At 47.4% G+C, this 27,922-nt stretch overlaps 1 protein-coding gene across 2 annotated transcripts; it reads left to right on the top strand.

Moving 5' to 3' along the window:
• Window positions 1-510: 510 nt before the first annotated feature.
• ZNF76 (zinc finger protein 76) lies at window positions 511-27,908 on the top strand. 2 transcript variants are annotated; one of them, XM_030561301.1, is made up of 16 exons: window positions 511-669; window positions 4,937-5,126; window positions 6,643-6,833; window positions 9,056-9,136; window positions 10,715-10,792; window positions 13,656-13,858; window positions 18,436-18,510; window positions 19,322-19,438; window positions 20,560-20,635; window positions 21,008-21,133; window positions 22,239-22,418; window positions 23,206-23,439; window positions 23,769-23,896; window positions 25,798-25,950; window positions 26,043-26,156; window positions 26,821-27,908. In XM_030561301.1, exons 4-16 carry the CDS (start codon window positions 9,064-9,066, stop codon window positions 26,923-26,925), a joined length of 1,662 nt encoding a protein of 553 aa, XP_030417161.1. In that variant the 5' UTR covers window positions 511-669; window positions 4,937-5,126; window positions 6,643-6,833; window positions 9,056-9,063; the 3' UTR covers window positions 26,926-27,908. The 2 variants fall into 2 exon arrangements, with proteins under 2 accessions (XP_030417161.1, XP_030417160.1); XM_030561300.1 differs by lacking the exon at window positions 6,643-6,833 and having other exon boundaries at window positions 514-669.
• Window positions 27,909-27,922: the final 14 nt, after the last annotated feature.

Genomic DNA, 27,922 nt, shown 5'->3' with positions numbered 1-27,922 from the left:
TCTACTCACCCTGCTGCCAGTCTCTTAGTTCAGTGTGGACATACCCCTAGAGTCTGTGGCATCAGACCTTGTGGTGGGAAGTACATATTTATGGCTACTGAGGTATTCTCCTTCATGCCAGTCAGCGGGAGAAGCAATAAAATGTATGTTCTCTGTCCCCCACCCTAATCCCACTGTTAGCTGTATTTTGTCAAACAGTGAGTGCCACTGGATTCAGTGTTTGCTAATCTGATGGCACAGCAACAGCGTTCTTCAGCAAGTTTGTCTCCTCCCCTCTGGATCTGAGGGTCATTGACAGTCCTGGGCCCCCTCGCTGGAATCAGAGGCCTGCAGCCGTCCCCACCCTGGCTTCACACTGAGTTGCACCTTCAAGACACTATTAGCTTCCCTGGCAAAGGCTGAGGGCAGAGGCCTCACTGCTGTTAGTGCGCATGCTCTTGATTTTCGTACATGCGCATTGGTGGCACAGTTGAGTGCGTTCCGAAGGCGCTCTCGCCGTTCCTGTTCCGGGGGCGGAGTTAGCAGGCCCCGGAACGTGGATGGGCGGCGGCGAGTGGTTGGAGCCCCAGGGCAGAGGCCGGGCCATGCAGGTTGCGGGGCGGGGCTCTAGGAGCTGGGCCCGGTGCATGGCGGTCAGGCGGCGGACTCGGCCCGCTAGGGCATCCTCAGGTGGGTGGCTATAGTGGGGGCGGCCCGAGGGGGTGGAGGAGCCGGGACTAGGCGGCTGCGCCCCCCGCCCGGGCTCGGTCCTGTGGTATAGAGACCCCATTTCCCGGCACCTTACCCGCCGCCCCCGGTACATCCCCAGGCCCTGTCAACCCCCCTGCCCCACGCCAACCCACCGGGCCTTGCCACCCCCATGGCCCCCCGCTAGCCCCCCCGGCCCCTCACTACTTCCCCCCGGACCCTGCCACCCCCTGTTAACCTCCCCCCGGCCCTGTCCTAACGCCTCCTCGGGCCCTGTCCTAACACCCCCCGCTAACACCCCCGGGCCCTGTCCTAACACCCCCCGCTAACACCCCCCCGGGCCCTGTCACCCCCATGCCCCCCCGCTAGCCCCCCCGGCCCCACACTACCTCCCCCCGGACCCTGCCACCCCCCGCTAACCCCTCCCAACCCTGTCCTAACGCCTCCTCGGGCCCTGTCCTAACACCCCCCGCTAATACCCCCCCCGGCCTTGCCACCCCCATGCCCCCCCGCTAACCCCCCTGGCCCCTCACTACCTCCCCCCGGACCCTGCCACCCCCTGCTAACCCCCCCCCGGCCCTGTCCTAATGCCTCCTCGGGCCCTGTCCTAACACCCCCCGCTAACACCCCCCCGAGCCCTGTCACCCCCATGGCCCCCCGCTAACCCTCCCCGGCCCCCCACTACCTCCCCCCGGGCCCTGCCACCCCCCGCTAACCCCCCCCTGGCCCTGTCCTAACGCCTCCTCGGGCCCTGTCCTAACACCCCCCACTAACACCCCCCCGGGCCCTGTCACCCCCATGGCCCCCCGCTAACCCTCCCCGGCCCCCCACTACCTCCCCCTGGGCCCTGCCACCCCCCGCTAACTCCCCCCCGGGCCCTGTCACCCCCATGGCCCCCCGCTAACCCTCCCCGGCCCCCCACTACCTCCCCCCAGGCCCTGCCACCCCCCCGCTAACCCTCCTCGGGCCCTGTCCTAATGTCCCCCTGCTACCACCCCCCCGGGCCCTGTCACCCCCACAGCCCCCTGCTGACCCCCCCCAGGCCCTGTCCTCCCAATAGTCCCCTGCCAACTCCCCCTGGCCTCGACCCCCTGCGGTGCCCCACTACCCTCCCAGCCCTGTCACCCCCATGGCCCAACCCTCGCTGCGTCCCCCTGGCCCTGTCTCCCCCATGACCCCCGCTAACCTCCCCGGGCCCTGCCATCCCCACAGCCCCCTACTAACCCCCACAGCCATGTCACCCCCATGGCCCCCGCTAACCCCACCAGGCCCTGTCCTCCCAGCGGCCCCAGCCCCACTGAGCCCCCCGGGCCCTGTCACCCCCACGGCCCACTGCTAACCCCTGCCCCCAGGCTCTGTCCTCACCACGGCCCCCTGCCAACACCTCACCCCCCCACACACACAGCCCCCTGCTACCCCCCCCCCAGCTCCTCCACCACCATGGCCCCCTGCTACACACACACACACACACACACACACAGAGCCCGGGTCCTCTTTTTTTTTTTTTCCCTTAGCCCACCCTAATCCTTTCAGTAACCAGACCCCAATATCTCCTTCTGGAAGTCTCAGCCCCTGTACTCAATTCCTCTGTCATCCCAAATTCCTAGCTCCCTCAACACCCCGTCACTGCCAGTTCTTAACACCCTCTTGTGCCCCAAATTCTGTCATTTCCATTTCCGATCCTCTCTAGTATCCCATTACCTTGCACCCTGATTCTTCATTCCCTTAATATCCCTAAACCCCAGAATCTTGTTGCCTTATCCTTAATCCCCACAACACCATCCCTATCTTTAATAACACCCAAACTCCCTGTCTCACCAGTCCTTCTTTTTAACATTCCCAGACATCCTCAACACTCCCACACCTTACCCCTGCCATGATCCAATTCCTAGTCCATTCACACACTGTTTGCTCTTTCTGATCCCCTTCAACATCCTCTAACTCTCTATAACCTTGTTGCTAATTCCCTTAACTCCAACTCCGCCACATAATAGCCCATTCCGAATCCTCATTTGAATTCCCCCAACTATTGCATTAAACTTCTTCTTAACTGACTTTAGGCACCTTAAATGTTGTTTTTGTCCTTGTTCATCAAGGGCTTGTTTTTACTAGAACACATGTCAACAAACACATTGTCAAACACAAGTTGACACAGTGACAAGGACGGTCACATTAACCACAACCAGCTGCTAAAATAGTCAACCATAGGATTACCCATGAATGGTTGGCACAGTGTTAAATGCATTGTGGCCTTCCTGTGCTTGAAAGATCTGTCTAGATGATAAACTAACTTAATTTCAAAGACCATCTTCTTTCAACATAGTTGGAAATCCCCATTAATGACTCTTTCCCGGTATCCCTTTTCACTCTGTCCTGCACACATAGGTGCCGGAGAGAGAGGACATGAAGTACTGGGGTGGTTGGGGGTTGGATGAGACTTAAAACTGAGATCCTGACTGCTTTTGATCATTAAAAGTCTAATGGCACTTTACTCAGTTTGGGGGGGGTTAATATTCCCATTCAAGCAATTACATTCTGCCTTCTGAGATTTCCTCATATCAGCTGTGTGTAGTATTCTTCACTGTCTTTCTGAACAGTCATGTAGTGTTCTGCACTATCAAACAGTTGCTCTGCTCCAGCACAGAGGTTGTTGCACTTTGGGGGTGGATGAAATAATGTTGAGGGTGTCTGTACATTATTAATATGCTTTATAGTGGTAAGAAAGGATTATTTAATTTGATAGCACCCACAGGTTCCAATCCTATTCAGGGGTCCACTGCAGTTACGGCTGCACAAGCATAAGAAAAGACAATCCCTGCTCCTAAAAGCTTACAGGAATGTTAGAAAAGATGATATATAAACATAAGATTCTATTATTAGAGACAGACTGTGGCTTAGTGGATATAGCACTGAACTATGAATCTGGAGACCTGGGTTCTATTCCCAGCCTTGCTACTGACCTGCTGGGAAACCCTGGGCAAATCACTTTTAGTTTTCCTTGGAGATAATGATATTGACCTCACTTGTAAACCTTTGAGATCTATGTATTATAAAAGCTACAGATAAGAGGAAAGTGGTGGTAATATTGTGGTATTAGTATTAATTATTATTATTGTATTATTCTTTCAACAAAAGTTACATTCTCAAGTAGAGTTAGTGTTTTGCCCCCAGAGATCTGATAATTCACAGGTAAAATGCTAAAGTTTTAAACCTATGTGCTAAATTTTAAGTAATTTCTAATTGCACTTCCCACAAGTTTCCTCTGCCGCCCATCATCATCAGCTGCTATCTTGGCTAATGCCACATTGGAACTCTTGGCGGTTGGAAACTGCAACACAATGATGCACAGTGGCAATACAGAGCGTGCTGCCCCTCCCATTGCTGCTGATCTGTGCATCAAGGTTTGATTTACGTTGGACATACTTAGATACTACAATGAGATGCCATTGAAAACCCTAAGACATGTGATCAGTCCCTCTCATGGTAATAAAGAGCATAAACTGCCAGGCTGCCCCAGAAATAACTTTTTTTTTTTAATCGCATAAATCTAGGGTTTAAAATAATTTATTGATAGAATGTTTCCTAAAACATCATTGCAGGGGATGGACAGCTTAGGGAACTGATCCTGGGATATGGAAGACTTTTTCCTCTAGGTCGCTGGTTCATATCCAGGCCAAGTTGTTAGTGACCCAAAATTGTTAGCATTTGAAGGCTATTTGTTGGCCTTCGTATGAGATTAGGTGGGTTTCATACCATTTGCTAGCTGGTATTTTGCCCGTATCACAAAAACTACCACATACCTTGATCTTATTTGGCCCTTTTGGAGATGATCTCAGAAGATAAGTCAGCAACTGCACAGACCTTTTGCTTCTATAAGGGCTTGTCTATGCAAGAAAGTTCTTCTGGAATAAGGTAGGGTGTGAATTGAAAGCACATTTCTGCAGTAGTTCCTTCCTCATGTGGGCGCACTAGTTCTAAATTTTAAAATGAACTGTTTAATTTTTCTCTATGGGTACACTGTAATCTGCCAATTCACTTGACAGCTGAGCTTTGTTCTCCCCATTTTTGGCCACAGAACTGGGCTTTGACCCACATGTTAGCAATCCACATGACAGACACTGGAAGGATTATGCACATTATCCGATAATAACTTTTCCCCAAACTGTAGTTTGACATCCACCCATTTTTATGTGCAAGCACAAGTGTGTTTTGGGGGAAAATATAGTTTGAAATGTTCTTTTTATCTAAGATTTGTAACAAAGAAGAAAACTCCTTGCCTGTTCCAAAAAGCTACTGCTTCCAACACTCTCCAAGTGTATGCTGATTACAGTGAAATTCATGTCTGAGGAGCAGTCATCAGGACACTATGGAGAGTTTGGGCCTGCAGGCAGTGACCCTTACTGATGGGACAACAGCCTACATTCAGCAGGCCATCAAAGGTAAGAGACCCTTTGGACTACTGAGCCTGACCTCTCTGATATGTTGAGTGACACTGCAGAAAATCACACCTGTTGGCATCATACACATAATACTTACTGTTTCCCTCGTTGACTTGGGCAAGGAGCTTATGGTTGTCTGTTAGGTTTCACTGACTCATATCGAAGAGGAAACATACCACTGATCTGGAAAATAACACACAGGAGCTAAGAGAGCTACTGAAACATAAACAGAAGATAGGTTCAGAATACAGTGATTGGCTTTCTCTCTGCAGGTTAATTATAGGCTGCAACTCCTGACTCCTGTTGGAGCCAAGCTAGGTGCTTCGTCTGACTAAGGAGCATAGAATTTGGTTTATGCCAGGAGTAGGCAACCTATGGCACACGTGCCGAAGGCGGCACACGAGCTGATTTTCAGTGGCACTCACACTGCCCCGGTCTGGACCACCGGTCCGGAGGGCTCTGCATTTTAATTTAATTTTAAATGAAGCTTCTTAAACATTTTAAAAACCTTATTTACTTTACATACAATAGTTTAGTTATATATTATAGACTTATAGAAAGAAACCTTCTAAAAATGTTAAAATGTATTACTGGCACGTGAAACCTTAAATTAGAGTGACTAAATGAAGACTCGGCACAGCACTTCTGAAAGGTTGCCAACCCCTGGTTTATGCTAACACCTTTCTCACTGAAATGAGTAATGCGTTAAGTGTTGGTTAGTGAAATAAAGCTGACACGAAATGCAATGCCTATTATTTTAGTTTGGGAGTTATAAAATGCAGTCCTCATGCAGTCTCTAGGAACTTACACAAAATACACACTCCATGCAGTATTGGATCATAGAATATCAGGGAAGGGACCTCAGGAGGTCATCTAGTCCAACCCCATAGTCAAATTCATAGTCAAACCCATCCATTAGATGCTTTGTGTGTCCCATAATCTCTTCATCTTGGGCAAAAGCCTGAGGGAAAAGATGGGCCTTGTGTTGGACCCTGAATGTCAGCAGGTGTGAACTGTATCCAACCAGGGGGTAGGTAGTGGGAACCTGAGCACAGAGTTCTCCACCTGGGACACCCAGCCCCAGGCATTCATTGCTATATTGTTAGCAGGAGCACCTAGGCTCCTCTCAACTGTAGCAAGAGAGTGCAGGGAGGTAAATGGTGTGTTCATTCAGTTTGATTTGCAGCATTAGAACCTATTTTATTAATGTACTTTGTTGGCCAGGACATTAGGATTATCCACACTTTTTTCAGAAATAGCTGCAGGATGTGTGTCTTCTCCCAAAGAGCCACAAAGGATGAGTACAAGAGACCTCCGCTTAACTCTCTGATGAAACATGGCGTCTCTTTATAATATACATCATACCTGCTGCTCTGCAATGTCAGCATTGGGTTTGAATCAGATCTTTGGCCCAGAGGTAAAGGTGCTGCCCCAGATGTACACCCAGGCACCGCAATGATTATTGCAGAAAACCTTCTCTTCTCTAAAGCTATGAATAACTGTATTTTTTAGTTAGAGCAGGCACTCTGAATCAGGACTCCTGGATTCTCTTCCACTGATCTGCTGTGTGACCCCAAGCAAGTTTCCTATCTTTCTGTCCCTCGGTTCTGCCATCTGTAAATGGGGATGATAATACCTCAACCACTGGCATGTTCTGAAGCTTAACTAATTGAAATCCTCACATGAGAAGAGCTGAATGAATCCAAAGTACGATTATTTTCATTATTGCTCATGTCCTCTGACAGGCTTCCAAGGGAGGTAGTGGAATCCCCATCACTAGATTTTAAAGAACAGTTTGGATAAAGTCTGTCGGGGTGGTTTAGGTTTACTTGATCCTTCCTCAGTGCAGGGGGCTGGACTGGATGACTTCTCGGGGTCACTTCCAGCCCTACATTTCTATGATTGCATAATTTCTCTACTTATTTGAATGACAGCAGTTTATTTGAAATAATTAATATACCACCCAGCATTTCTACATTCCTGGGGAATGACTTCTGGCAGAGCATAACATTTCCTTATAGAGAAAAATTTCCTTAGTGATCCTTTGATCAGTAGGAGAAGGCAAGCCCAGTTCACATAGTCCTCCATTTCTGATTTTCCTTCATTATTAATGTGCTGCCTGGAGAACCTCATTCTGTATGTTAACTGGTCAACAAGTGTGTAGGCAGAACACAATTGGTTTCTGCTTTGATCAAATCTATAATCTAAAAACCCTATTAATAAAGAAGTAAACAAATAAGAAATATTACTTAACAGCAGGCATACATTTCTTGGTCCAAATATATAATGGCCTACAACTGGGTATGTCATTTCCACATACTTTTATAGTTCTGTTTACAGTGAACCTTCTTAAATGCAGATAGGATTAGTTCTTGTGGCAGTTTCTTTCCCTGGTCATATACTGGAGCCTGGCAATAGTCAGAAATTATTGATTGATTTAAGGTGGTTTGAGGTTCGAACGAGATACAACCCCCACCTCCCTGGTTTTTTTTAAATGCTAGAGTAATAGTTCCAAACACTATTTCTTACTGTTGTGGTACTGCAGTGTTCTGAGTGATTTTCATAGGGATTGTGTCTATATCTGTGTTTGGAGTGCTCATGTGCTAGGAGCTGTACAATCCTGACTGGGCCCTGCTTCTGGGCCCTACCTACTTTCCCCTATTAATGCCAACTGATACTTATAGCAACTTTTCTAAGGAGTTGCCTCAGTTCTGATGGAAGATTAAGAGCATTTAGTAGCTCCGTGTCATCTGTATAAATATCCCAGGCATCCAGGTGTACATCTGGGGGCCCTGAGCTACATTTTAAAAAGTCTAGGGGCCCTGACCTTTCTGCTATCTGCTAGCTTTGTGCTGAGTCAAGGTCATTGATAAAGTTTAGTTTCTCCTGTCTGAAAACATAGAAATAAGTTGTAGGAGTATTGAAGCAGAGATCTGGTATTTGCTCTTTAGACCTGCAATACAGAGGGAGTAAGGACAGCTTTAAGGTCAGAAATCTCACAATTCACAAACCAAAATTGTGAGAGAGGAATGTTCCATCGCATGGATGTGTGTCATCCTGTGGCATACAATACATGCTTATAGCTCTGGTAAACCTGGCAAATCATGTTTTCTGGTTACCATCTTGTTTTCTTTTCCACTTGGATTCATCAAGTTTCTTTCTTTATTAGATTTCAATAAATGCTAAAAAGGGGGTGCTTATCCATATACTCTAGACACCTGTGACATAACTTAAAAATACACAGGTTAGCAGTCCGTAGCTTGAGATCCCCTAGGGCTCTAGACCCAAATGCTTTGCACCCTCTGAAAGTAGCATGGGCTTCCATAGTTTACTAAAATGTCACAACTGGAAATGTATTTCAGAAGCAAGATGGTAATCCTAATTATACGATTGTAAGATTCCATTTCTCACAACCTGCCAGAGATAGACACAATTAGTGCTTCAGGACCTGTAAAGGTTTACAGGAATTGGTCCTTGACCAAGTGAAGAAAAATAAGCATTCAGTCCCTCATTTACGCCATTAAGAGGCCCCATCGGTTGCTGGTTTAAGCCCTACTGGTATTTGCTAGAGCATTTTTGTTCCCTTTACTTCTCTTTGTTCACATGGCAGAGAGCTGGCAAAAGAATCCTGTACCCTGTAAATAAGTGATGGTTGAGATTGCCTTAGACTGTTTCCTCCATTCAGACAACATAGGAAAGGGAGATTTAAACTTCTCTATGGTATTCATAAGTGTAACCATTACTATGGTTCTGAATGCAAATAGGGGTTGATAAAATAATGGCCTCATTTGGTGACTGTGATCCCATGAGATTATTTCCCATTGGGGGAAATAGCAAAGGGTTAGGAACAAAGGGGAACAGTTCTGTGTGCTGGCAGGTTCATCAGTCTTGCAGTCAGCTGTGATGATTTTCTTTTCACACTGTTGCAGGAGAGAAGATGCTTGAAGGGCAAGTGATTGAGCTTGAGGATGGGACGACAGCTTACATCCATCAAGTGACAGTCCAGAAAGGTGAGGATGAGTTGAGCTCAGGTGACATTTGGAATGTGTCCCTATTTTGGGATGTTACTGGTGTGACTCAAGGCTGACCTCCTTGACAATTAGATCCCACCTCTAAATTTCTAGCCTCAAGGATTCCATCTGTGTGTGATTTATTCCCCCTACCTATTGTTTTAGTGCTGAATGAAAATACAGTATAGATGTTTTTTCAGTAATATGTGACTTCCTGTGAAATGTGCAGTAAACTCATCTGAGGCCAAATTTGCTGTTGATGTAAACAGATGCAGGTTAAAATAGTGTTGGCCTGTGCTCTCTGTCACAGTGTGTATCTGTCTGATCACAAATCTGATAAGTTCAGTTCACTATGTGTCTTTATACATAGCCTCTATCACGGAGTGTGGGGGAGTCAGGGCCCTGCAACCCCTCACTTCCTGCAATTCACCGTGACTCTCAGCCAGCCAGTAAAACAGAAGGTTTATTAGACAACAGGAACACAGTCTAAAACAGAGCTTGTAGGTACAGAAAACAGGACCCCTCAGTCAGGTTCATCTTGAGGGATGGGGAGCCCAGACCCAGGTTCTGGGCCCATCTTCCTAGCCAGCTCCAAACTGAGACTCCTTCCAGCCCCTCCTCTACCCTTTGGTCTCTTTGTTCTCCAACACCTTCAGTTGCCACCTTTCAGGGGAGGGGGCCCAAACCATTAGTTGCCAGGAGACAAGGTGTCAGCCATTCTCTGTGCAGACAGCCCTCTAGGGCTCTGCAACAATCACGCACCCTTATCCCACCACCTAGATACTTAAGAAATGCATAGGGGAAACTGAGGCACCCACACAGTATTCAGAGAAAGCATTAAGAACATTCCTACTTTGTCACAGCCTCTGTGTCCATGTGGTTTAAAAACAACATTAGGGCACTACACGTTTATCCGTGAACAGTCAGACATGAACTCTTTGTAAACTATTAGTTATATTAGACTCTGGAATAGTCTCCCAAGAAAAGTGATAGAAACCCCATAGCTTGGGTCATCAATAGATATGTTTTCCTCTCAGATTTGAAATGGGATGGTGTTAACACAGCTGAGAGGGGAAGGGAATGGAGCTACAGAGGATAAGAACCTTGCACCAACCATGATAAGGTATTGTAAAGGAACAGAGAGAAGTTAGCTGCTAAATAAATAAACCCATCCTCTGTCTCTAATTCCCTTTATGACTGGAATGGGACTCAGGATACTGGGGCTCTATTATCTGACCTAAAACTTGTTGTATGACCTTGGGCAAGTCAGTTAATCGTGTACTTCAGTTCCCCGTTCGTAAAATGGAGATAGTTTCATTTCCCCATCTCACAGGGATTTTGGGAGAATAAATTAACTAATGGTTGAGAAGCTCATTTCCTGCAGTGATGAGTGTTGTAGAAAAGCCAGTAAAGTAGGGGGCAGCTCAGGCAAGTCCATGGCAGGTTATAAAAATGAGCAGGACATTTTTGAACTAAGCCTTATATGTGCTCTGCTGTATGGGGAATTGAGCAAATTGACTCTGAGATCCAGACATGAAATTCTTCACTCTGTTATTTATGGGTTGCGTTGATTTACAGAGTCTATAGCTTTTGAAGATGGGCAGCAAGTGGTGTTGGAAGATGGCAGCATGGCTTATATACACAGCACACCTAAAGGTAATTATTTATTTTTCCATCCTTTCCCTCAGTCAAACATCTAATGGATTAAACAAAATGTTGCAGGTTTCTAAGGGAATGTCTACACTAAGAAATTAGGTCGATTTTATAGAAGTCGATTTTTTAGAAATCGATTTTATACATTCAATTTGTTTCCCCACTGAGCGCATTAAGTCGGCGGAGTGCGTCCACAGTACCGAGGCTAGCGTCAACTTTTGAGCGTTGTACTGTGGGTAGCTATCCCACAGTTCCCACAGTCTCTGCCACCCATTGGAATTCTGGGTTTAGCTCCCAATGCCTGATGGGGCAAAAACATTGTCGCAGCTGGTTTGGGGTACATGTCGTCAGGCTTCCCTCCCTCCATGAAAGCAACGGCAAACAATCATTTCTCACCTTTTTTCCTGGGTTACCCGTGCAGACGATATACCACGGCAAGCATGGAACCTGCTCAGCTCACCATCACCATACGTCTCCTGGGTACTGCTGGCAGACGCGGTACTGCACTACTACGTAGCAGCAGCTCCTTGCCTTCGTGGCAGCAGACAGTGCAGTATGGCTGCTAGCCGTCGTCGTCGTCTCCTGGGTGCTCCTGGCCGACCTCGGTAGACATGGGTGCTCCTGGCAGACCTCAGTGAGGTCGATCAGGAGCGCCTGGACATAAATGGGAGTGACTCCAGGTGATTCTCTTCTATAAGTTTCATCTCATGGAGATGGAGTCCTGCCTGGAATATCATGCAAGCTGGAGGCTTCTGCCTCAGGCTGCTCTCCCAGCTGGCAGCACCACACAGTCACACCTACCCCAGCCTACCCCTTGCTCCCATGGCTCATGAAGTCTGGACAGTACTAAGGGGCAGTTCAACTGTAGGCTGAGCAAGTGCAGAATGGTGGTAGAATGTGCATTTGGATGTTTAAAAGCATACTGGCGCAGTTTACTGACTTGATTAGACCTGTGTGAAACCAATATTCCCATCGTTATTACTGCTTGCTGTGTTCTCCACAATATCTGTGAGAGTAAGGGGGAGACGTTAATGACAGGGTGGGAGGTTGAGGCAAATCGCTTGGCCGCTGATTACACACAGCCAGACACCAGGGCGGTTAGAAGAGCACAGCAGGGCGTGCTGCGCATCAGAGAAACTTTGAAAACCAGTTTCATGACTGGCCAGGCTATGGTGTGAAAGTTCTGTTTGTTTCTCCTTGATGAAAACCCACCCCCTTGGTTCACTCTACTTCCCGGTAAACCAACCACCCTCCTCTCCCCCCTTTGATCACCGCTTGCAGAGGCAATAAAGTCATTGTTGTTTCAAATTCATGCATTCTTTATTAATTTGTCACACAAATAGGGAGATAACTGCCAAGATAGCCCGGGAGGGATGGGTGAGGAGGGAAGCACCGGGTGGGGTGTGGTGATAGAGGAGGAGAAGAGGGAAGGACAAGGCCACACTGCACTTCAAAACTTATTGAATGCGTGCTTTCTGTTGCTTGGGCAGTCCTCTGGGATGGAGTGGTTGGATGCCCGGAGGCCTCTCCCACTGCATTCTTGGCCATCTGGGTGAGGAGGCTATGGCATTTGAGGAGGAGGGCGGTTGGTTACACGGCTGCAGCAGTGGTTTGGAGACTTTTTCAAATATTTGGGCATTTCGTCTTTTAGAACGGAGTTCTGATAGCACGAATTCCTCTCCCCATACAGCAATCAGATCCAGTACCTCCCGTTCGGTCCATGCTGGAGCTCTTTTGCAGTTCTGGGACTCCATGGTCACTCTGCTGATGAGATCTGCACAGTCACCTCTGAGCTCGCCACGCTGGCCAAACAGGAAATTCAAAAGTTTGCAGGACATTTCCTGTCTACCTGGCCAGTGCGTCTGAGTTGAGAGCGCTGTCCAGCATCGTCACAGTGGAGCACTCTGGGATAGCTCCCAGAGGCCAATACCGTCGAATCGCATCCACACTACCCTAAATTCAACCCAGCAAGGTCGATTTCAGTGCTAATCCTCTCATCGGGGAGGAGTACAGAAATCGATTTTAAGAGCCCTTTAAGTCAATAAAAATGGCTTAGTTGGGTGGATGGATGCCGATCTAATGCCGTTAAATTCAACCTAAATTCGTAGTGTAGACCAGGGCTAAGAATATAGCTCGGGTGATGTAAAGTGTAGGAAATCCAGATGTGACCGTACTAGGGTGACCAGATAGCAAGTGTGAAAAATCGGGGTGGGGGTGGGGGATAATTGGCAACTATATAAGAAAAGGCCCCAAATATCAGGACGGTCCCTATAAAATCGGGACATCTGGTCACCCTAGACCATACCATCAACAGAAACACAGCGTGAAAGCCACATTCTGGCCCCTGTTGCTACTAATAAAAATCTGTCAGGTTCACTTGGATTAACCTTCAACCAAGGATTCTTAAAACTTTCTCTGCTAACTCTGCATCTTTTTTATACATTGAGATTATTGGCTCCTGTCATCATCTCTAGCTCTGATGTGGGTTATAGTCTAACAGAAAGAAGAGCGAAGAACTGGCTCAAGACGCTTACCTTCTAGCAGAGCTTACAACACAGGGAATCGTTGGTACATGAAATAAAAAAGATCATTCTTACTATTGTGAATGACTAAATATTAATAGCAGCAGATTGATAATGGGTACTGACTGGGTAATCATGTGCCTTTTTAAGAGTGCTTGCTTTTCCTGTACAGAATAATTACACACACAAAAATTAAGCTAAAAGAGCATTAAATTTGGAAAGTCAAGCTCTCAAAGGTTAGGGAATGTCAGGATTATGTTTTCCTGTGCCAATAGGTACATAGCAATTGCTAATAAGCATTCATAGGCTTGACTACAGCGTTTGATTTTTGTGGTCCCCTCCAGAGGGTTATGATGCCAATGCCCTGGAAGAGGTCCAACTGGAGGATGGCTCCACTGCCTACATACATCGTCCTGATGTCATGCCAGCTGGCAGCACCATCCTGGCCGTGCAGGCGGAAACAGGGCTGGAGGAATTGGCTGGGGAGGAGGAAGATGAAGCCATTGATGCTGATACCATTAATGCTCTCAAGCAGTATGCCAGCAAGGTAAGGATGCAGCACTCATTTTACAGTCTGGCATCATGGCTGATTGGCGGGCAGGGAGGAGCTGATTCCCAGACCAGATTAGGACAGGGGATTAAATAGCCACAACTGCCCGTCTCTTCTGTATACCAGCTTCTCAGTGAAAGTGTGGACTTTTAGAAGAGAAATTGCAGAGTACTCTTGTGGGAATGTAGCAACTGATATTAAGATGGGTGTTTAATGGTCCCATAATACTGTTAATGAACATTTAAAGGCTCCCATTAGTATTGCAGAATACCGTTCCCCAACCTCTCTGTTAGGTGACACATGGAGGGAGGTACCTAGCTAGAGGTGTGCTGCTGCTCCTGGGTTTCCCCTGTGTGTTGAGCTATTTACATACAATTGGCTGCAAATGCAGCACCGACCAATGAAAAGCCAGATTAGGAAAAAGCTGCTTTTTATGATCTGTTACAGGATGTGTTAACCAGGGTCCCAAAACGTGAAATCATAGCAACTTGATGCAAAGGGTGGAAGTAGCAGTGAGGGTCAGACAATGATGGGATAGCTCAGTGGTTTGAGCATTGGCCTGCTAAACCCAAGGTTGTGAGCTCAATCCTTGAGGGAGATGTTTAGGGAACTGGGGTAAAGATCTGTCTGGGGATTGGTCTTGCTTGAGCAGGAGGTTGGACTAGATGACCTCCTGAGGTCCTTTCCACCCCGATATTCTGTGAAAGTTATAGGCAAGTGTGGCGGGGATTTGGACATGAACCAGAATGGTGAATGATTAGTAGAAATTTGCAGCATGAACAACCTGGTGGTAGGTGTGAATAGACAATGTTTCCTCATGAAGAAATTCATAAAGTGGCCTGAAACTCCCCAGATGGTACTACAGAAACCAGATAGATCACCTCTGCATGACAAGAACGTTTTGCAGCTCATTGACAGATAGACATGTGTGCAGGGGAGCAGATGTGAGCAGTGATCATAACCTTTGTATCGCTAAATTGAAGATCAAAGTAAAGAGGGTGGTGCAGGTTAAAAGAAGACCCAAACACAAAAAATGCCTTTTAGCTTGAACTGAAGAGCAGGTTCAGTGTTCTGATGGCATGAACTGAAGAAAACTCAGACTGATGCTCTGTGAAAACATCAGTGTGTGCTATCTAGAAAGTGCAAAGAGCTCTAATAAGGAAAGCTGAAGAGGAAGAATGTATTTGTAATGCTACTTGGGCAGCAGTGAAAAGGAGAAGTGCAAAGCAATTTGAATCATGAGATGCAGGGCCAGCTCTAGGTTTTTTGCTGCCTCAAGCAAAAAACAATTTTGGCTGCTCCCCACCCCAGCCCTGGGCTCCCCCCCGCAATCCCCTGCTGCCCAAGTGCTGGGCTCCCCTTTTCCCCCCAAGCAGTGCCTTCCCCCCACCCTCTGCTCTCCCAGCCCTGGGTCACTGGTAACTTGCTCCCAGGGCAGGTCATTCAGCAGGAATTTTGGATATGCACAGAACACAGACAGGATTGGTTCCCATATGGTTACAGAGCTGCAGTAAAGTGGGACAATTTTCGGCTTGTGTGATTGGAGGATATCTGGATGCATATTGTAAGACTGTCTTCCATAAATGAGGAAAAGTTGAGGTACCTTTATTGTTCTTTTGTTCCACTCTTTCTTTCTATGAGGAATTTGCTAATGCAATATCACTGTCTTCCTTTTAAACAAATAAAACTTAAAAACAAACAAACAAACAAACAAACAAAAAAAGGTGGCCCATGTAAATCTCCTGCCCCAAGCACCTGCTTGTTTTGCTGGTGCCTAGAGCCGGCCCTGATGAGATGTGAATAGACAAGCAAGTTGCAAGAAGACTTCAGAGCACTAGCCGGAGGGTAAAAAGGAGTGCTAAGAAGAAATAAAAGGGCAACTTGATAGAAAATGTCAAGAGTCTGAAGATGCCAACCTCATATAAGACAATAAATCAAACAACTAACCAGGAACTTGAGCAGTATTGGAAACCCTATTAAAAATGCAGACGGAAAGACTCTAAACACCGAATAACAAAGAAAAAGATAGGCTGAACATTTTCTGGCTGTTTGAAATAGACTGAAGACCTACCACTAAAGCTTGTTATTGATGTAGTGTCTATACAATGGGAAAGGTTAGAAAAGCCATCAGTAAACTCAAAAATGGGAAAGCAGCTGGAGAAGATGACATTACTGGAAAGATACTTAAAGCAAATGATGAAACAGTCCTCCAGGATCTCCTTATGTTTTTTAATAGAAGATGGAATGAAGAAAAGAACCCAACCTGTAGAAGAGAGAGAGGCTCATTGTAATATTGCCAAAGAAGGATGACCTTACATACTGCCATAACTGGAGAGGGATCACATTGCTTTCAGTGGCTGGGAAAATCATGTGCAAGATTGTCCTGGAACTTGCCAAGAACAAATGGACCTTCAATTCAGAGAGGAACAAGCAGGTTTTAGTCCGTTGTTGTTAAGTGCAGACCATATTGTTCTCAGATAGAATGGCAAGCACCTCTTGTGATTAACAAATGTTGATTTCAAGAACGTTTTTGACAACGGACACAGAAACCATCTTTAGTATATTATGGAGTATCAGCAACAAGAATTAGAATAATCCAAGCTCTATGTGATAATACCAAATGTGCAGTCAGAGGTGGTGACACCATCAGCCAACAGTTTGCAGTGACAATTGGAGTAAGTCAAGGGTGTGTTATGCCCCCACTATTGTTTGCACTGGTCATGGTATCATGACGAAAGTGACTCCAGAAGGCAACCGAGGAATTTTTGTGGACAAATGATAAAGCACAATTAGGTGACCTCATTTTTGCTTTTGAGACTGTCTTGCTTAGCTCAACACATTGTTTAATGGAAAAAAAGACCCAGCTTTTGGCAGAGAGTGAAACAAGTTGGTTTGTTCATCAACAAGGAAGGGGAAATATATTGCTATCAATTTCCTAATAATAACCTTTAGAGTAGACGAAGAAACACTGGAAAAAGTCAGTCATTTTATCTGTCTAGGACGTGAGATGTGCAGTGATGGTGACATGCTAGATTTCAAGCAACAAATATCAAAAGCAGCAAATAACTTTCAGAAACTTTTGGATAAAGATTTGTAAAAGTATCATGATAGGCACTGACACATCAGTATGAATTTTTAACACTGGCATCGTGTCTGTCATTCTTTATGGAGTTGGGTCATGGAAATCTACAACAGAAATTGATATGAAATTGATTCCAAAATCAGATTCTATTGGGAAGAGTTTCTTAGAACATCAGAAATTCTAAGTAGAGCAAACCAACCTAAAGCATTGCATCTGGTAAGAAAAAGATGGACTTAGAGAAACATTACACAGAACAATAGAGAGAGAAGCCAAATCGATCAATATGACGCTTAGAAGCCTTAACGGACTAGCACAAGACCAAGCGAGAGAGTCCACCAGTTTTCTATTTATGGACCTGAGGATGCGGAAACATAAAGATAAAGAAAAGAAATGCAGCTGCAGAGGGAGCAATGAAATGCAGTGATCTCTATACAACTTGGATTTTGTTTCATTGCTTTTGTTCTTTTCCTCTGGCCACTTGTATGTAATTTCATTCTGTCTTATCTAAATTCCTTTTATAGTTTCAATTGGATACAATATCCTTCACTTCTTGGCTGAAAATGTTGTGAGGTGTTGCTGTGTGCTGTTAAACAAATGCCATCCTCCACACTAGAAATGGCTGCATTATAGTGGCAAATGAAATGTATCGTTATAAAGCATATGTGATTCTTCTGGATGGAAAATGTTATAGAAGTATAGGATACTGCGAGAATATGTTTCTAGGACCTATGAACCTGCTTTATACTCCTGATGAGCTGCAAATTTCACCAGCAACTTAAAGCAGCTCACAGGCTCTCCAGGTCCCAGCCTTTGTTTCTGTGGTAGAATCCTGCACTCATAAGCAGACATTTAAGTTCACTGTTAACTTTTCTCTCTCCCTTCCACAAACTATAGACTTTCCTGCTTTAATTACATCAGGTGATTGAGCAATACACACTCTTAATGTTTGCCAATAGAAGTAATCAATGATGCATGTTTCTCTTCATAAAGGGATTGTTGGTTGATATGACCAACGTAGCACACCAAGATCTTTAATATGGCCGTGAGACCCGTAACATTGCTAAGTCCCAAATGTGTCTGCTTGATCCAAGTGGTTGTGGAGATTACCAGTCCCAGCATGCAGTGCTCCATCTTAATTTGTGTGGCCTTAATATGGAGCATTGAGTGAAGGGACCTGTAGTCTTCATACAGTTCACTTTTATATTAAAGATGTGAACAGCTGCAGTCAACTCCATTTTATTTTTGGGAACGGTCTTCAGGCTCCCAGCAATTTACCAAGGCAGCCTTCAGGTAGGCAAAGATTGGCTCCCCTACTGCAGACTGTGCCAATGTGCCAAGAAATTCTAGCACCAGTAACAGCAGCTGTGGTGTCTAAAAAATAGCAGCCCGGGTGCACTCTGCTGGTGTGAATGTCTCATTGCTTTGTTATGGCTCACCTGTTCTGTGCTCTGCAAACGTGCATGAGCAAATGCTACAGTCTCTCTGCTTGCAGGTCTCTGAGGAGGAAGAGAGAGTGAATAGCAGCAGCTACTTGAAGAGTGAAGTTTCTAACAATGCCCCTTCCCAGGTTTGTACTTGTCAATGAGATGTTCCTTTGAATCAGCTCAGGCTAACTTGCCAGCTCACCACTTCTCAGGTGTGGGTTGGAGAGGGAGCCCTGAGTGTGCCTTGTTTGACTTCACCAGTTACATGGCTAATCTTTTTACTAGTATGGCTATTTTTGTTGATATCACCTTCTTATAGAGCTGTTTTCTTCTGGGCTTTTTCAACATATGAATGTTGTGGATCATACATCTTGTAGACTTGCAGTTTCATCCTAAAAATATACTAGCCCAGGCACAAAATCTACTGGTCCACCCTGGGCCATGAGGGCACTGGGAGAGCTAAAGATACTAATTCCCCTTGTCAGTGAATGGCTTATGGTGGGCAAAGAGGCCAGTAGAATTTTTCAAGGCTTAAAATTAGGATTATAAACCTGACATTTTTTTTTAGTTTGAGATATGGTGGATAATCATCAGAGTAATCCTTAGCTCTCCTGTAGCATGTTTCATCTGAGATTTTCAAAGTGCTTTGCAAACTCTGGTGTAAGGCTGGTAAATATTGTGAGCCATATTTTACGTATGAGTAAACTGAGGCACAGAGCAGTGAAGGGGCCTGCTGAAGATCACCCAGTGAGCTGGGAAATGGAGCCCAGAAATCATGACTCCTGCTCCCCTTGACTGTCCTGTTTATGCGCCACTGTACAGTTGTATCCACCTGAGACATATTTTCCAATGGTATCACTGTAGAAAATGAGGGTGCAGGGGTAAATTCGTGTTGGCCTTACACGGTCTCTTGTGGTGATTCTTTAGGTTTAGCCTCGCTGTGTTTCTTGGCAGGATCTGCGGGAAGAGGAGATGTGCAGCAGCAGGAAGGGGCAGCAGGTTGGTGACAGAGCCTTCCGTTGCGGTTACAAAGGTTGCGGCCGCCTCTACACCACCGCCCACCATTTAAAGGTAAGCCAGCTGATGCACTGACACCAAAAGCTCCAGCCAGAGGATCACCCCTTGCAATAATAGCAGCTCACAGGGCTCCCACGCAGGGGATTGAGAGACTCAGACTTGGCTCCATGAGGAAAAGGCCAGGATCCCTGGAGCATAGCACTCTGCAGTGACTTACTATGGCTATTTTGTGAGGTGCATCCAACTGTGAAGAGCCAGAGGGATGGGGCTTGTCACCTGGAGGAAGGGTGGTGTCTTGAGAATATGCACATGAGAAGAGATGAGGAACCTTGAGGGGTTTAGAGGAAGGGAGACTTCATCCTGATAGTTGACTCTTGTATCTTTGGCTGCTGAGCTGCAGTGTTTTCAGAGCAGAGCTGATGGCAGTCAGTGTGTCCTTTGCAGCAATGAGAGGGATCTAGATCTATCTAAGTATTAGAAACACTTGTCCCGCTATTCAGTGTGTAGCTTGAAGTAGAACCCAGCAACTGTATAAGGTTTTATCTGGGCTAGGATAAAAGATCTTTTATTGGACCAACTTCTCTTCTTGGGATGTACAGGCTTTTGAGCAACACAGAGCTCTTCAGGCCTGAGCAAGGAAGCAGAGTGTTTGAGCTAAATATAAGCTTGGTCACATTGTTAAGAAGGATTAATGCATGTTGGAGGCAGTCACTTAAAATGAAATTACCTCGCCTACCTTGTCTCTCTCACATCCTGGGACCAACATGGCTACAACAATACTGCAAACAACGTAGGGTCAAAAGTGTATTGTAAAAACGTGTTAGCTTGTGAGTTGTATTTTTACCACGAGTTAGTTGTTTGAAGTGAACCCTAGCAGGAAGCCTAGGATTCACCCCAGCTGGCTAACGTATCTTAAAACCCAATTTATTTTGTTACCTAGGGGTTTAAAATGTCTTCACTAATCCTAGCCTAGACCAGGCCTAACAGCACACTGCTGGTACATGGCAGCTTAGCACAGGAAGAGAACCCGTGTCTAACTGATGTGAGGATGGGTGGGTTGGAATGTAGGTGGCAAAGCGGCTGGAGAGTCCCAAGTGTGCTCCTTCCCCCAGATCTCCACATCCTGCTACCTCATCTAGTCTTGGCTTCACATTCTGTCCCTTCTCCTTCTCCAGGTGCATGAGCGAGCTCACACGGGTGATCGGCCGTACAGGTGTGACTTCCCAAGCTGTGGGAAAGCATTTGCTACAGGTAATGGTTGTAGATCGTGAGCCGAAAAACTCTGTCTTGTGCACATGAATCTCACTTCTGAGGCTGCCAGTTCTGTTGTTCTGAGGAAGCTCAGTTTTTAAGGCCTCATTCCTAAGACACTCTTTCTCTCCCCTTCCTCCCCATTGTAAACTGTTTGGAACTCAGTTTATCTAACTTGGAAGGGTGAAGGACTAAATGACCCCTGCTGGGATTTGAACCTGTGTTTCCAGGCAGTCCAGGTGTTCCATCCCTTGACCTTCCAGGACACAGGATAGAGCTTGGACGATCCATGGAGTGAGACGTTGCCCATCTATTCCCATTCTACGTGCAGCAGATGGCAACACATATTTCCTGTGACCTCTTCCCTTGCAGGGTACGGGCTGAAGAGCCACGTGAGAACACACACTGGTGAGAAGCCATACAAATGCCCCGAGGACATGTGCAGCAAAGCCTTCAAAACCTCAGGGGACCTGCAGAAACACATCCGCACACACACAGGTGGGCTGCATTGCCACATAGTAAGAGGTCTGAGCTCAGTCCTTCCCAGTCTGAAGGTCTTGATGACAAGGAAGCACGTGTCCATCTTGATTATTGTTCATTAGGTGTGTTATGATAGTTCCAGGAGCTCCCGTCCTGGACCAGGACCCCATTGTGCTAGGCGCTGCACGAATAGAAAGACGGTCCCTGCCCCGGAGAGCTTACAATCTAAGTATAAGATATGAGACAGCAAGTGGATATAGACGGGCGTAAAAGGAAACAATGAGACAATACTGTCTAAGCTGGTGGTTTTCAACCTTTTTGCATTTGTATTTGCAAAAAATTGTAAATGGAGGCAAGGACCCCTTTGGAAATTTTAGACATAGGCTGCAGACCTCAGGTTGAAAACCACTGTCTAAACAGACTGGACAGACATAGGTCATGGAAAGAAGATACAAGCAATGTGAACCATGTGACACTACCAAACAGCGTGTCAGTTCACTTATTTTGTTGTTTTTCTGATTTGCGTTGCTATATGCTTACATGTGGACAAAACTTCTGTATCCTTAGATCCTTCCCTGTAGTGCTGCATTGGTGCCAAACTGAGACAGACAAAAGTACCATGAACCTCAGCTTTGCGGTCTGACGTATGATAACAAAAAACAGTGGAAGGCACTTGGGGTGTTAGCTTGTTTCCTACAGAACATGTCTGCAATTGGCAGCCTTGTCAGGGAGAACTGAATTGGCCATGGAGATTTTGCTTCCTTTCTGTGCTAAGGAGTCCCCACCTGTGCTGTCTTCTTAGCACTAAACTCACCTAGTAGAAAGAGCTTTTTGGGGCACAGACATTGTCAAGCATTGGGTTGGGGGGAATATGAAGAAGACATGTCAAAAGCATGAAGCCATTGTGTATGCCTTGCATGCAGCCCATCCTTTCTGCTTATTCTTGTGCACAGTGCAGCCTGGATTCTCTGACTGCCCTAAGGCCTTGGAATTGAGGGACTCTTCAGCGTAACAGACATGGTGGCGGGGATGTGATTGATCTCTGTTTCAAACTTCGGGGCGTTGTGGGGAGCGAAGGTCGGTCTGACTCCATACCCTGCCATTCTTCTTTTTGTTGATGAAGGTGAGCGTCCCTTCAAATGCCCGTTTGAAGGCTGTGGCCGCTCATTCACCACCTCCAACATCCGTAAGGTCCACATCCGGACACACACAGGGGAGCGCCCGTACATGTGCCCGGAGCCCAGCTGCGGGAGAGGTTTCACGAGCGCCACCAACTACAAGAACCATATGAGAATTCACACAGGTAAACTGAGGGAGAGGGTATAATTTCCCCTGTAGGAAAGACAACTGAATCCATAGCCAAGTGACAACATTGCCTGTACCTGGCTGTGCAGTTCCATAGATTTCTATCACCTGGCCAAATTTTTCCTTTCCAGATTTTGAGGGTAGGTAAGGCAGTGAAGGTCATAGGACTCGCCTTATTGGGCCAGTTTATCGTTCCATCAACTCCAGTATCCTGCTTCCCGCTGTGGTGAGCAGAGGAAGGCAAAACAACCCTCTGTGATGGACCTGCATGGTTGTACTGCAGGCGAAAAGCTCCCTTCCTGACACTGACCTGTCAATTTATGCCCGGAAGCATGGCAGCTGATCACTCTTACCTTTTAAACTCTAGTTGTTAACTGCAGCGGGGCTGAGGTTCTGTAGCCCACTGCTCCCCTGTAAAATAGACAAATAAAATGCTCCATAAAGGTAGCAAAGGCTCTACAGATTGGTGTGTCTACGAGAGAGACACACCAGGCTGTGCAGAGTGGAGGGAGATCTGCGTGGAAAATACTTCACAGAGCCCAGGACTGGGAGGCAGAACTAATGGAGTCTGTTCTTGGCTCTGCCATTGACTCACGGAGTGACCTTGGCCAAATCCTCTGGCTTCTCTGTGCTTTGGTTTCCCATATGAAAGGGGATGAATCCCTATGCCACCCCTTGGCAGGGTGAAGCTGAATGTAATGCTTATGGCGACTCCAATGTTGACAGCATGTCTAGTGCTGTTGTGGCCCCACCCGGTTGCGTGACCGCCTCTCTCCCTGTCCTAGGCGAGAAGCCGTACATGTGCACTGTGCCGAGCTGCGGGAAACGCTTTACTGAGTACTCCAGTCTGTACAAACACCACGTGGTCCACACCCACTGCAAGCCCTACACCTGCAACAACTGTGGGAAGACCTACCGCCAGACCTCCACGCTGGCCATGCACAAGCGCAGTGCCCATGGAGAGCTGGAGGCCACGGAGGAGAGTGAGCAGGCTCTCTACGAGCAGCAGCAGCTGGAAGGTGTGGGCCACGTCCTCCTGCAGCCCAGGCAGGGCTCGGATTAGACAGTGCAGCAAAGGGAGAGACTGAGCCCCCCCAGCCTGGGCCTCCAGCCCTTCCCCTCGCTCACACCCACCTCTGCAGGAAGGAGCCCCCATCCTAGGCTCGCAGCCACTCAGACTGAGCCCCACCTTCCAGACCCACCTTGTGTCATTGTCATTACGATCCCATGCTCTTATCTGTTGTGCTGTCCTATCCAGTCAGAGAGCAGGCAGATCCTAGGGTCATAGAGATAGTGCCACATCCAGATGCTGCCCGTCTCACTGGCGCTTCCTTTCTCTTTTGCCCAGCTGCCGCAGCTGCAGAACAGGCCCCCCCGCTGAAGCGCCAGCAGATTGCTTTCCTTTCGGAGGAGGAGGAGGAGGAGGATGGCATACCTACCCAGGTTTCACTTATCTCTCAGGATGGAACACAGCAGGTACCGAGACCAGGGAGAATTCGAGGTGCAGCTAACAGAGCTGGTCACTGCCTCTAACAGCCACATATTCTCCATCCTCCTGGACAGCTGTCAGGTCCTTTCCTTTACTGTTAGGTAGACATGGTCGGTCGCTCGCATTGGGGTGTGCGATGTGGGCTGGGCTTCATCTTAGCTTTGACTTTAGGGTTCATTTTTGTCTGAGTGCCATGCTGCTGAAAGATGCTGGAGAGCAGCGGGCTGTAACCATCAGTCTGGTGCAGCCTGGGCAGAACCAGTTGAAGCTTCCTCAACGCGTCCCTGTCCTCATGCGTCAGTTTTGGCATGGAGGGCAAAGGAGGTTTCAGTTTCCTTGACCTCTACTGAGAGTGCCGCTAAGAAGGTGCTTTATTTGTCCTGTAGGAGCTGCCTGAGGCTCACCAAACACATTTGCCATTGTCCACTGAGCGTTCATCTGGTGGTAGCAGCTTTCAGTCTCTGTTGGCGTTAGCTAGATTTGGATTGTATTTTGCTTGTTATTTAAATTACATTCCTGTAACCCGGGGGTTGGCAACCGACGGCATGCATGCCAAAGGTGGCATGCAAGCCGATTTTTGATGGCACATAGGGTGGGCTGAGCCGCTCAGCCCGCTGCTGCTCTGGGGTTCCCACTGCAGGCCCCTTGCCAGCCGGGTTCCCACCGCTGGCAATGGGCTGAGACCCCGGTTGGCAGGAGCTGGTGGCTGAAACCCCAGAGGGGGGCTGGCAGAGACACTCAGCCCACCCTTGAAACCCCAGAGCTGGGTGGGCTGACTCGCTCAACCTTCTGCCACTCTGGGTTCCGGCTGCTGGCCCCTTATCAGCCAGGGTCCTAATCGCAGCCCCACTCACCTTGCTTCCAGTGCAGGCCCCCTGCCAGACAAGGTCCACGCTTCTGGCCCTACTCAGCCCTACCAGCCACCAGCTTCACTCACCTCAGCTGCCAGTCTGGCGTTCCAGCCACTGACCTCCTGCCAGCCGGTTATCAGCTTATAACTCAGAAGCCTGTGTGCAGCTTAAAGTATCTAAATAGGTGCCACCTGACATTGGAAAACTCAGCAAGGATAAGGATCACACTAAACTAATAAAATCTGCATTTTAATTTAATTTTAAATAAAGCTTCTGAAACATTTTGAAAACCTTGTTTACTTTACATATAACAGTAGTTTGGTTATATATTCTAGACTTATCGAGAGATCTTCTAAAAAATGTTAAAATGTATTACTGGCATGCGAAGCCTTAAATTAGAGTGTATACATGAAGACTCGGCACAGCACTGCTGAAAGGTTGCCGATCCCTGCTGTAACCACTGGCCATGTCCCCCTCGCTGATCAAACGCAGCCTTCTGCAGCAGGGCTTGAGGGCTAAATGTGGAAGCCTGTTTCTGCAGCACAGGGCTCAGGAAGTAGCTGCTGAGAATAGCGCCTCAATTTGCTTACGAGGCTGCCGCAGAAAATTGACTAACTGCCCCTCATGAGCATGGCAGAAGATGCTTAAAGTGGGAAGGAGATGAGGTCAGATGATGAGAGCTGAGGACTGGGAGAAGGACTCTTGGGTTCTAGTTCCGATTCTGCCACTGACTATATGTCACCTTGGGCAAGTCACGTCACCTCTCTATGCATTGGGTCATGCATCTGTAACATGGAGTCATGGTCCTTCCCTTCTTCATGGGAGTTGTGCTGCCAAGCTCAGGAATTGTTTAAGGTCTTGAATGGGAAGCACTGGAGAAAAGCAAAGTGGAATACAGAAGAGGGGCAGGCAGAGAGGCAGCTGGTACCCCCTCAGTGTCTCTTTGTCCAGCAGGACAGCCCCCTTGGAAACCCACCTGGGTGCAAACTGTGCCTTGTTATCCCTTCAATGGCTGACCATTTGTTTTCTCGCCACAGGTCAGTCTGTCCCACGAGGACTTACAGGCACTGGGCAGTGCCATCAGCATGGTAACGCAGAGTGGCACCATCACAATGCCACAGGAAGACCTTGCAGCTTCTGGCACGCACACCGTCACCATGGTCAGTGCGGATGGGACTGAGACGCAGCCGGTACGGGTTTCTTTCTGCTTACTCACTCAGGACTGTTCTGGGCATGAAGAGGCCTTTTGGGCATGAACTTTATTTGGTTGTCTGTTTTCCAGGTTACAATAGTCACCGCTGGGGCAGTGATGTCTGAAGGGTCAGCCATCGCATCTCTCCATCACCAGCAAGTGGCATTGCTCGCAACTGCCTGCGGCACTCATATTGCAGTGCAGGTACCATGTGACACCTTGTCCAGGGCTGAGCTTTGCTCCTGTGCAGTCACTCTGCTCAGATTCCCTCCCCACTTACATCTATTTCAGACCTGCTCAAGGTGCTTACTTCAGCACCTTGATTTCATGACGGCCTCTGTGTCCCTCTCCTCAGTGTTCTTTCCTTTTAACTCCCAGCTGTTTTCTGTGTCCACCTGTGTACTCAGCTCCCACATGCCTTGTCCTGGTAATGCCTTTCCTTGTAATGTTTCAGTAACATCTATTGCTATTTGTTATCTGCCTTTCCCCATCACCCATTATCTTCTCCCTTTCGAGGTATTGATAGTGCGTGCCTCACTCAGCAGTCTCCTGAGCACACAGCGCTCCATTACACCCCACTGTACCCCCTTTTTCTGTGTTCCTCCTACTCTGCACCCATTGCCCACTGATTGTATTCCTCTCACCTATATATGTCTGTCCTTTCACAGCACCTGTATTCCTTCCCCTCTGCTTTGCCCCAACACTTGGTATTCCTCTATCCTCTGCACCCATGTTCCTCACTCCTTCTCTTCTACCTCACCCAGCCCTCTTGCATCTCTGCCCCTGGGCTGTCCTGGTAAAATACAGATTAACTCAGTCTGTGCGTTTGGGAGAATGATACTATTCGTTCATGTGTCTCCTCTTGTAGCTGGAAGAGCAGCAGAGCCTGGAGGAAGCCATCAGCATGGCAACAGCAGCAATTCAGCAGGAGTCTGTAACGCTCCATGCATCCGTGTCTGAGAACGGGTGCTGAGGCACTGCGCAACCCGTGGACAGGGAGGCTTGAGTAGAACAGGGATGGCAATCAAACGGCCCCTTGTGTTCAGTTGGGGGTTTCAGGTTCTGAAACAGCCCCCCCGGCTGCTGCACAGAAGACAAACTGTAATGCGTGGTACAACCCGTGAATGCAGAAGGGGAGTCCCTGATAACTGTTACGTGCATCCAGCTTGTGTGTTAGGCAGGCAGCGAGAGCAGATACAGGAGCTCTCTGGCCTGCCAGAGTGACCCTGTTTAAAGGGCTCTCCTATCGCTTACAGTGACATCTTTCTAAGAAACCTGGCTGGAGGCTTTAAAGCTTTCCTGGATCCCGGGCAGTCACTTTGCTGCCATCCAGGACTATCCTGCTCATTTTCCAGGGACACTGACTTCCCCTGAGTCTGGAGCAGGGCAGAAGCTCTTGTGTTCCTTTGTGGCCAAGAGTTGGAATTCCAAGGCAAGATGATCTGCTACACCCCGCATGGAACTGCAGAGACCGTAGCTTCATGGCACCACCGGGAGGCAGCGATCATTTTGGAGAGGCAGTTCCTGCTCTCTCACACTAGGTGCTCCAGGGATGAACACAGATGGTCTGACATCCATACACACCCTGGAAACACATACACAAGTGGCACAGAAGCAGCATATGCACAGAAGCAATAAAGCCCCATCAAAGCAACCCCAGGCTGTCCTGGTCTCGGTGTTTTGGACAACGATCACTTCTTGACGCTGGAAGTCAGAGATTATCACCGGCACAAGCTGAGGGCGGCAGGATCCACGTTAGGCTGGATGTGACAGCACTTCTCCCTTTCTCCTTACCCCCCTTCCTTTTGACTCAACAGCCAAGTTCATTTCCAGACTCAGCTGCTGTGGGGAGGGTAGAGTACTCCACCTGGGCAGGCCAGCACTTGTTGGGGCACAAGCTAGAGTTAGATGTAAATAGTGAGTTTAAATAAAACTAATTAAAGTTTGGGTTTTTTTAATATCCTTTCCTC

Source organism: Gopherus evgoodei, chromosome 4 (genome assembly GCF_007399415.2).
Source record: "Gopherus evgoodei ecotype Sinaloan lineage chromosome 4, rGopEvg1_v1.p, whole genome shotgun sequence".
Lineage (NCBI taxonomy): Eukaryota > Metazoa > Chordata > Testudines > Testudinidae > Gopherus > Gopherus evgoodei.
The sequence above is the reverse complement of the archived record's forward strand: the minus strand, read 5'-3'. Positions and strand labels throughout refer to the sequence as shown.

Coding starts and splice junctions, on each gene's coding strand:
- ZNF76 (XM_030561300.1), top strand. CDS start 5,054: ATGGAGAGTTTGGGCCTGCAGGCAGTGACCCTTACTGATGGGACAACA. Junction 22,419..23,205: donor CCATATGAGAATTCACACAG/GTAAACTGAGGG, acceptor TCCCTGTCCTAG/GCGAGAAGCCGTACATGTGC. Junction 25,951..26,042: donor ATGGGACTGAGACGCAGCCG/GTACGGGTTTCT, acceptor TCTGTTTTCCAG/GTTACAATAGTCACCGCTGG.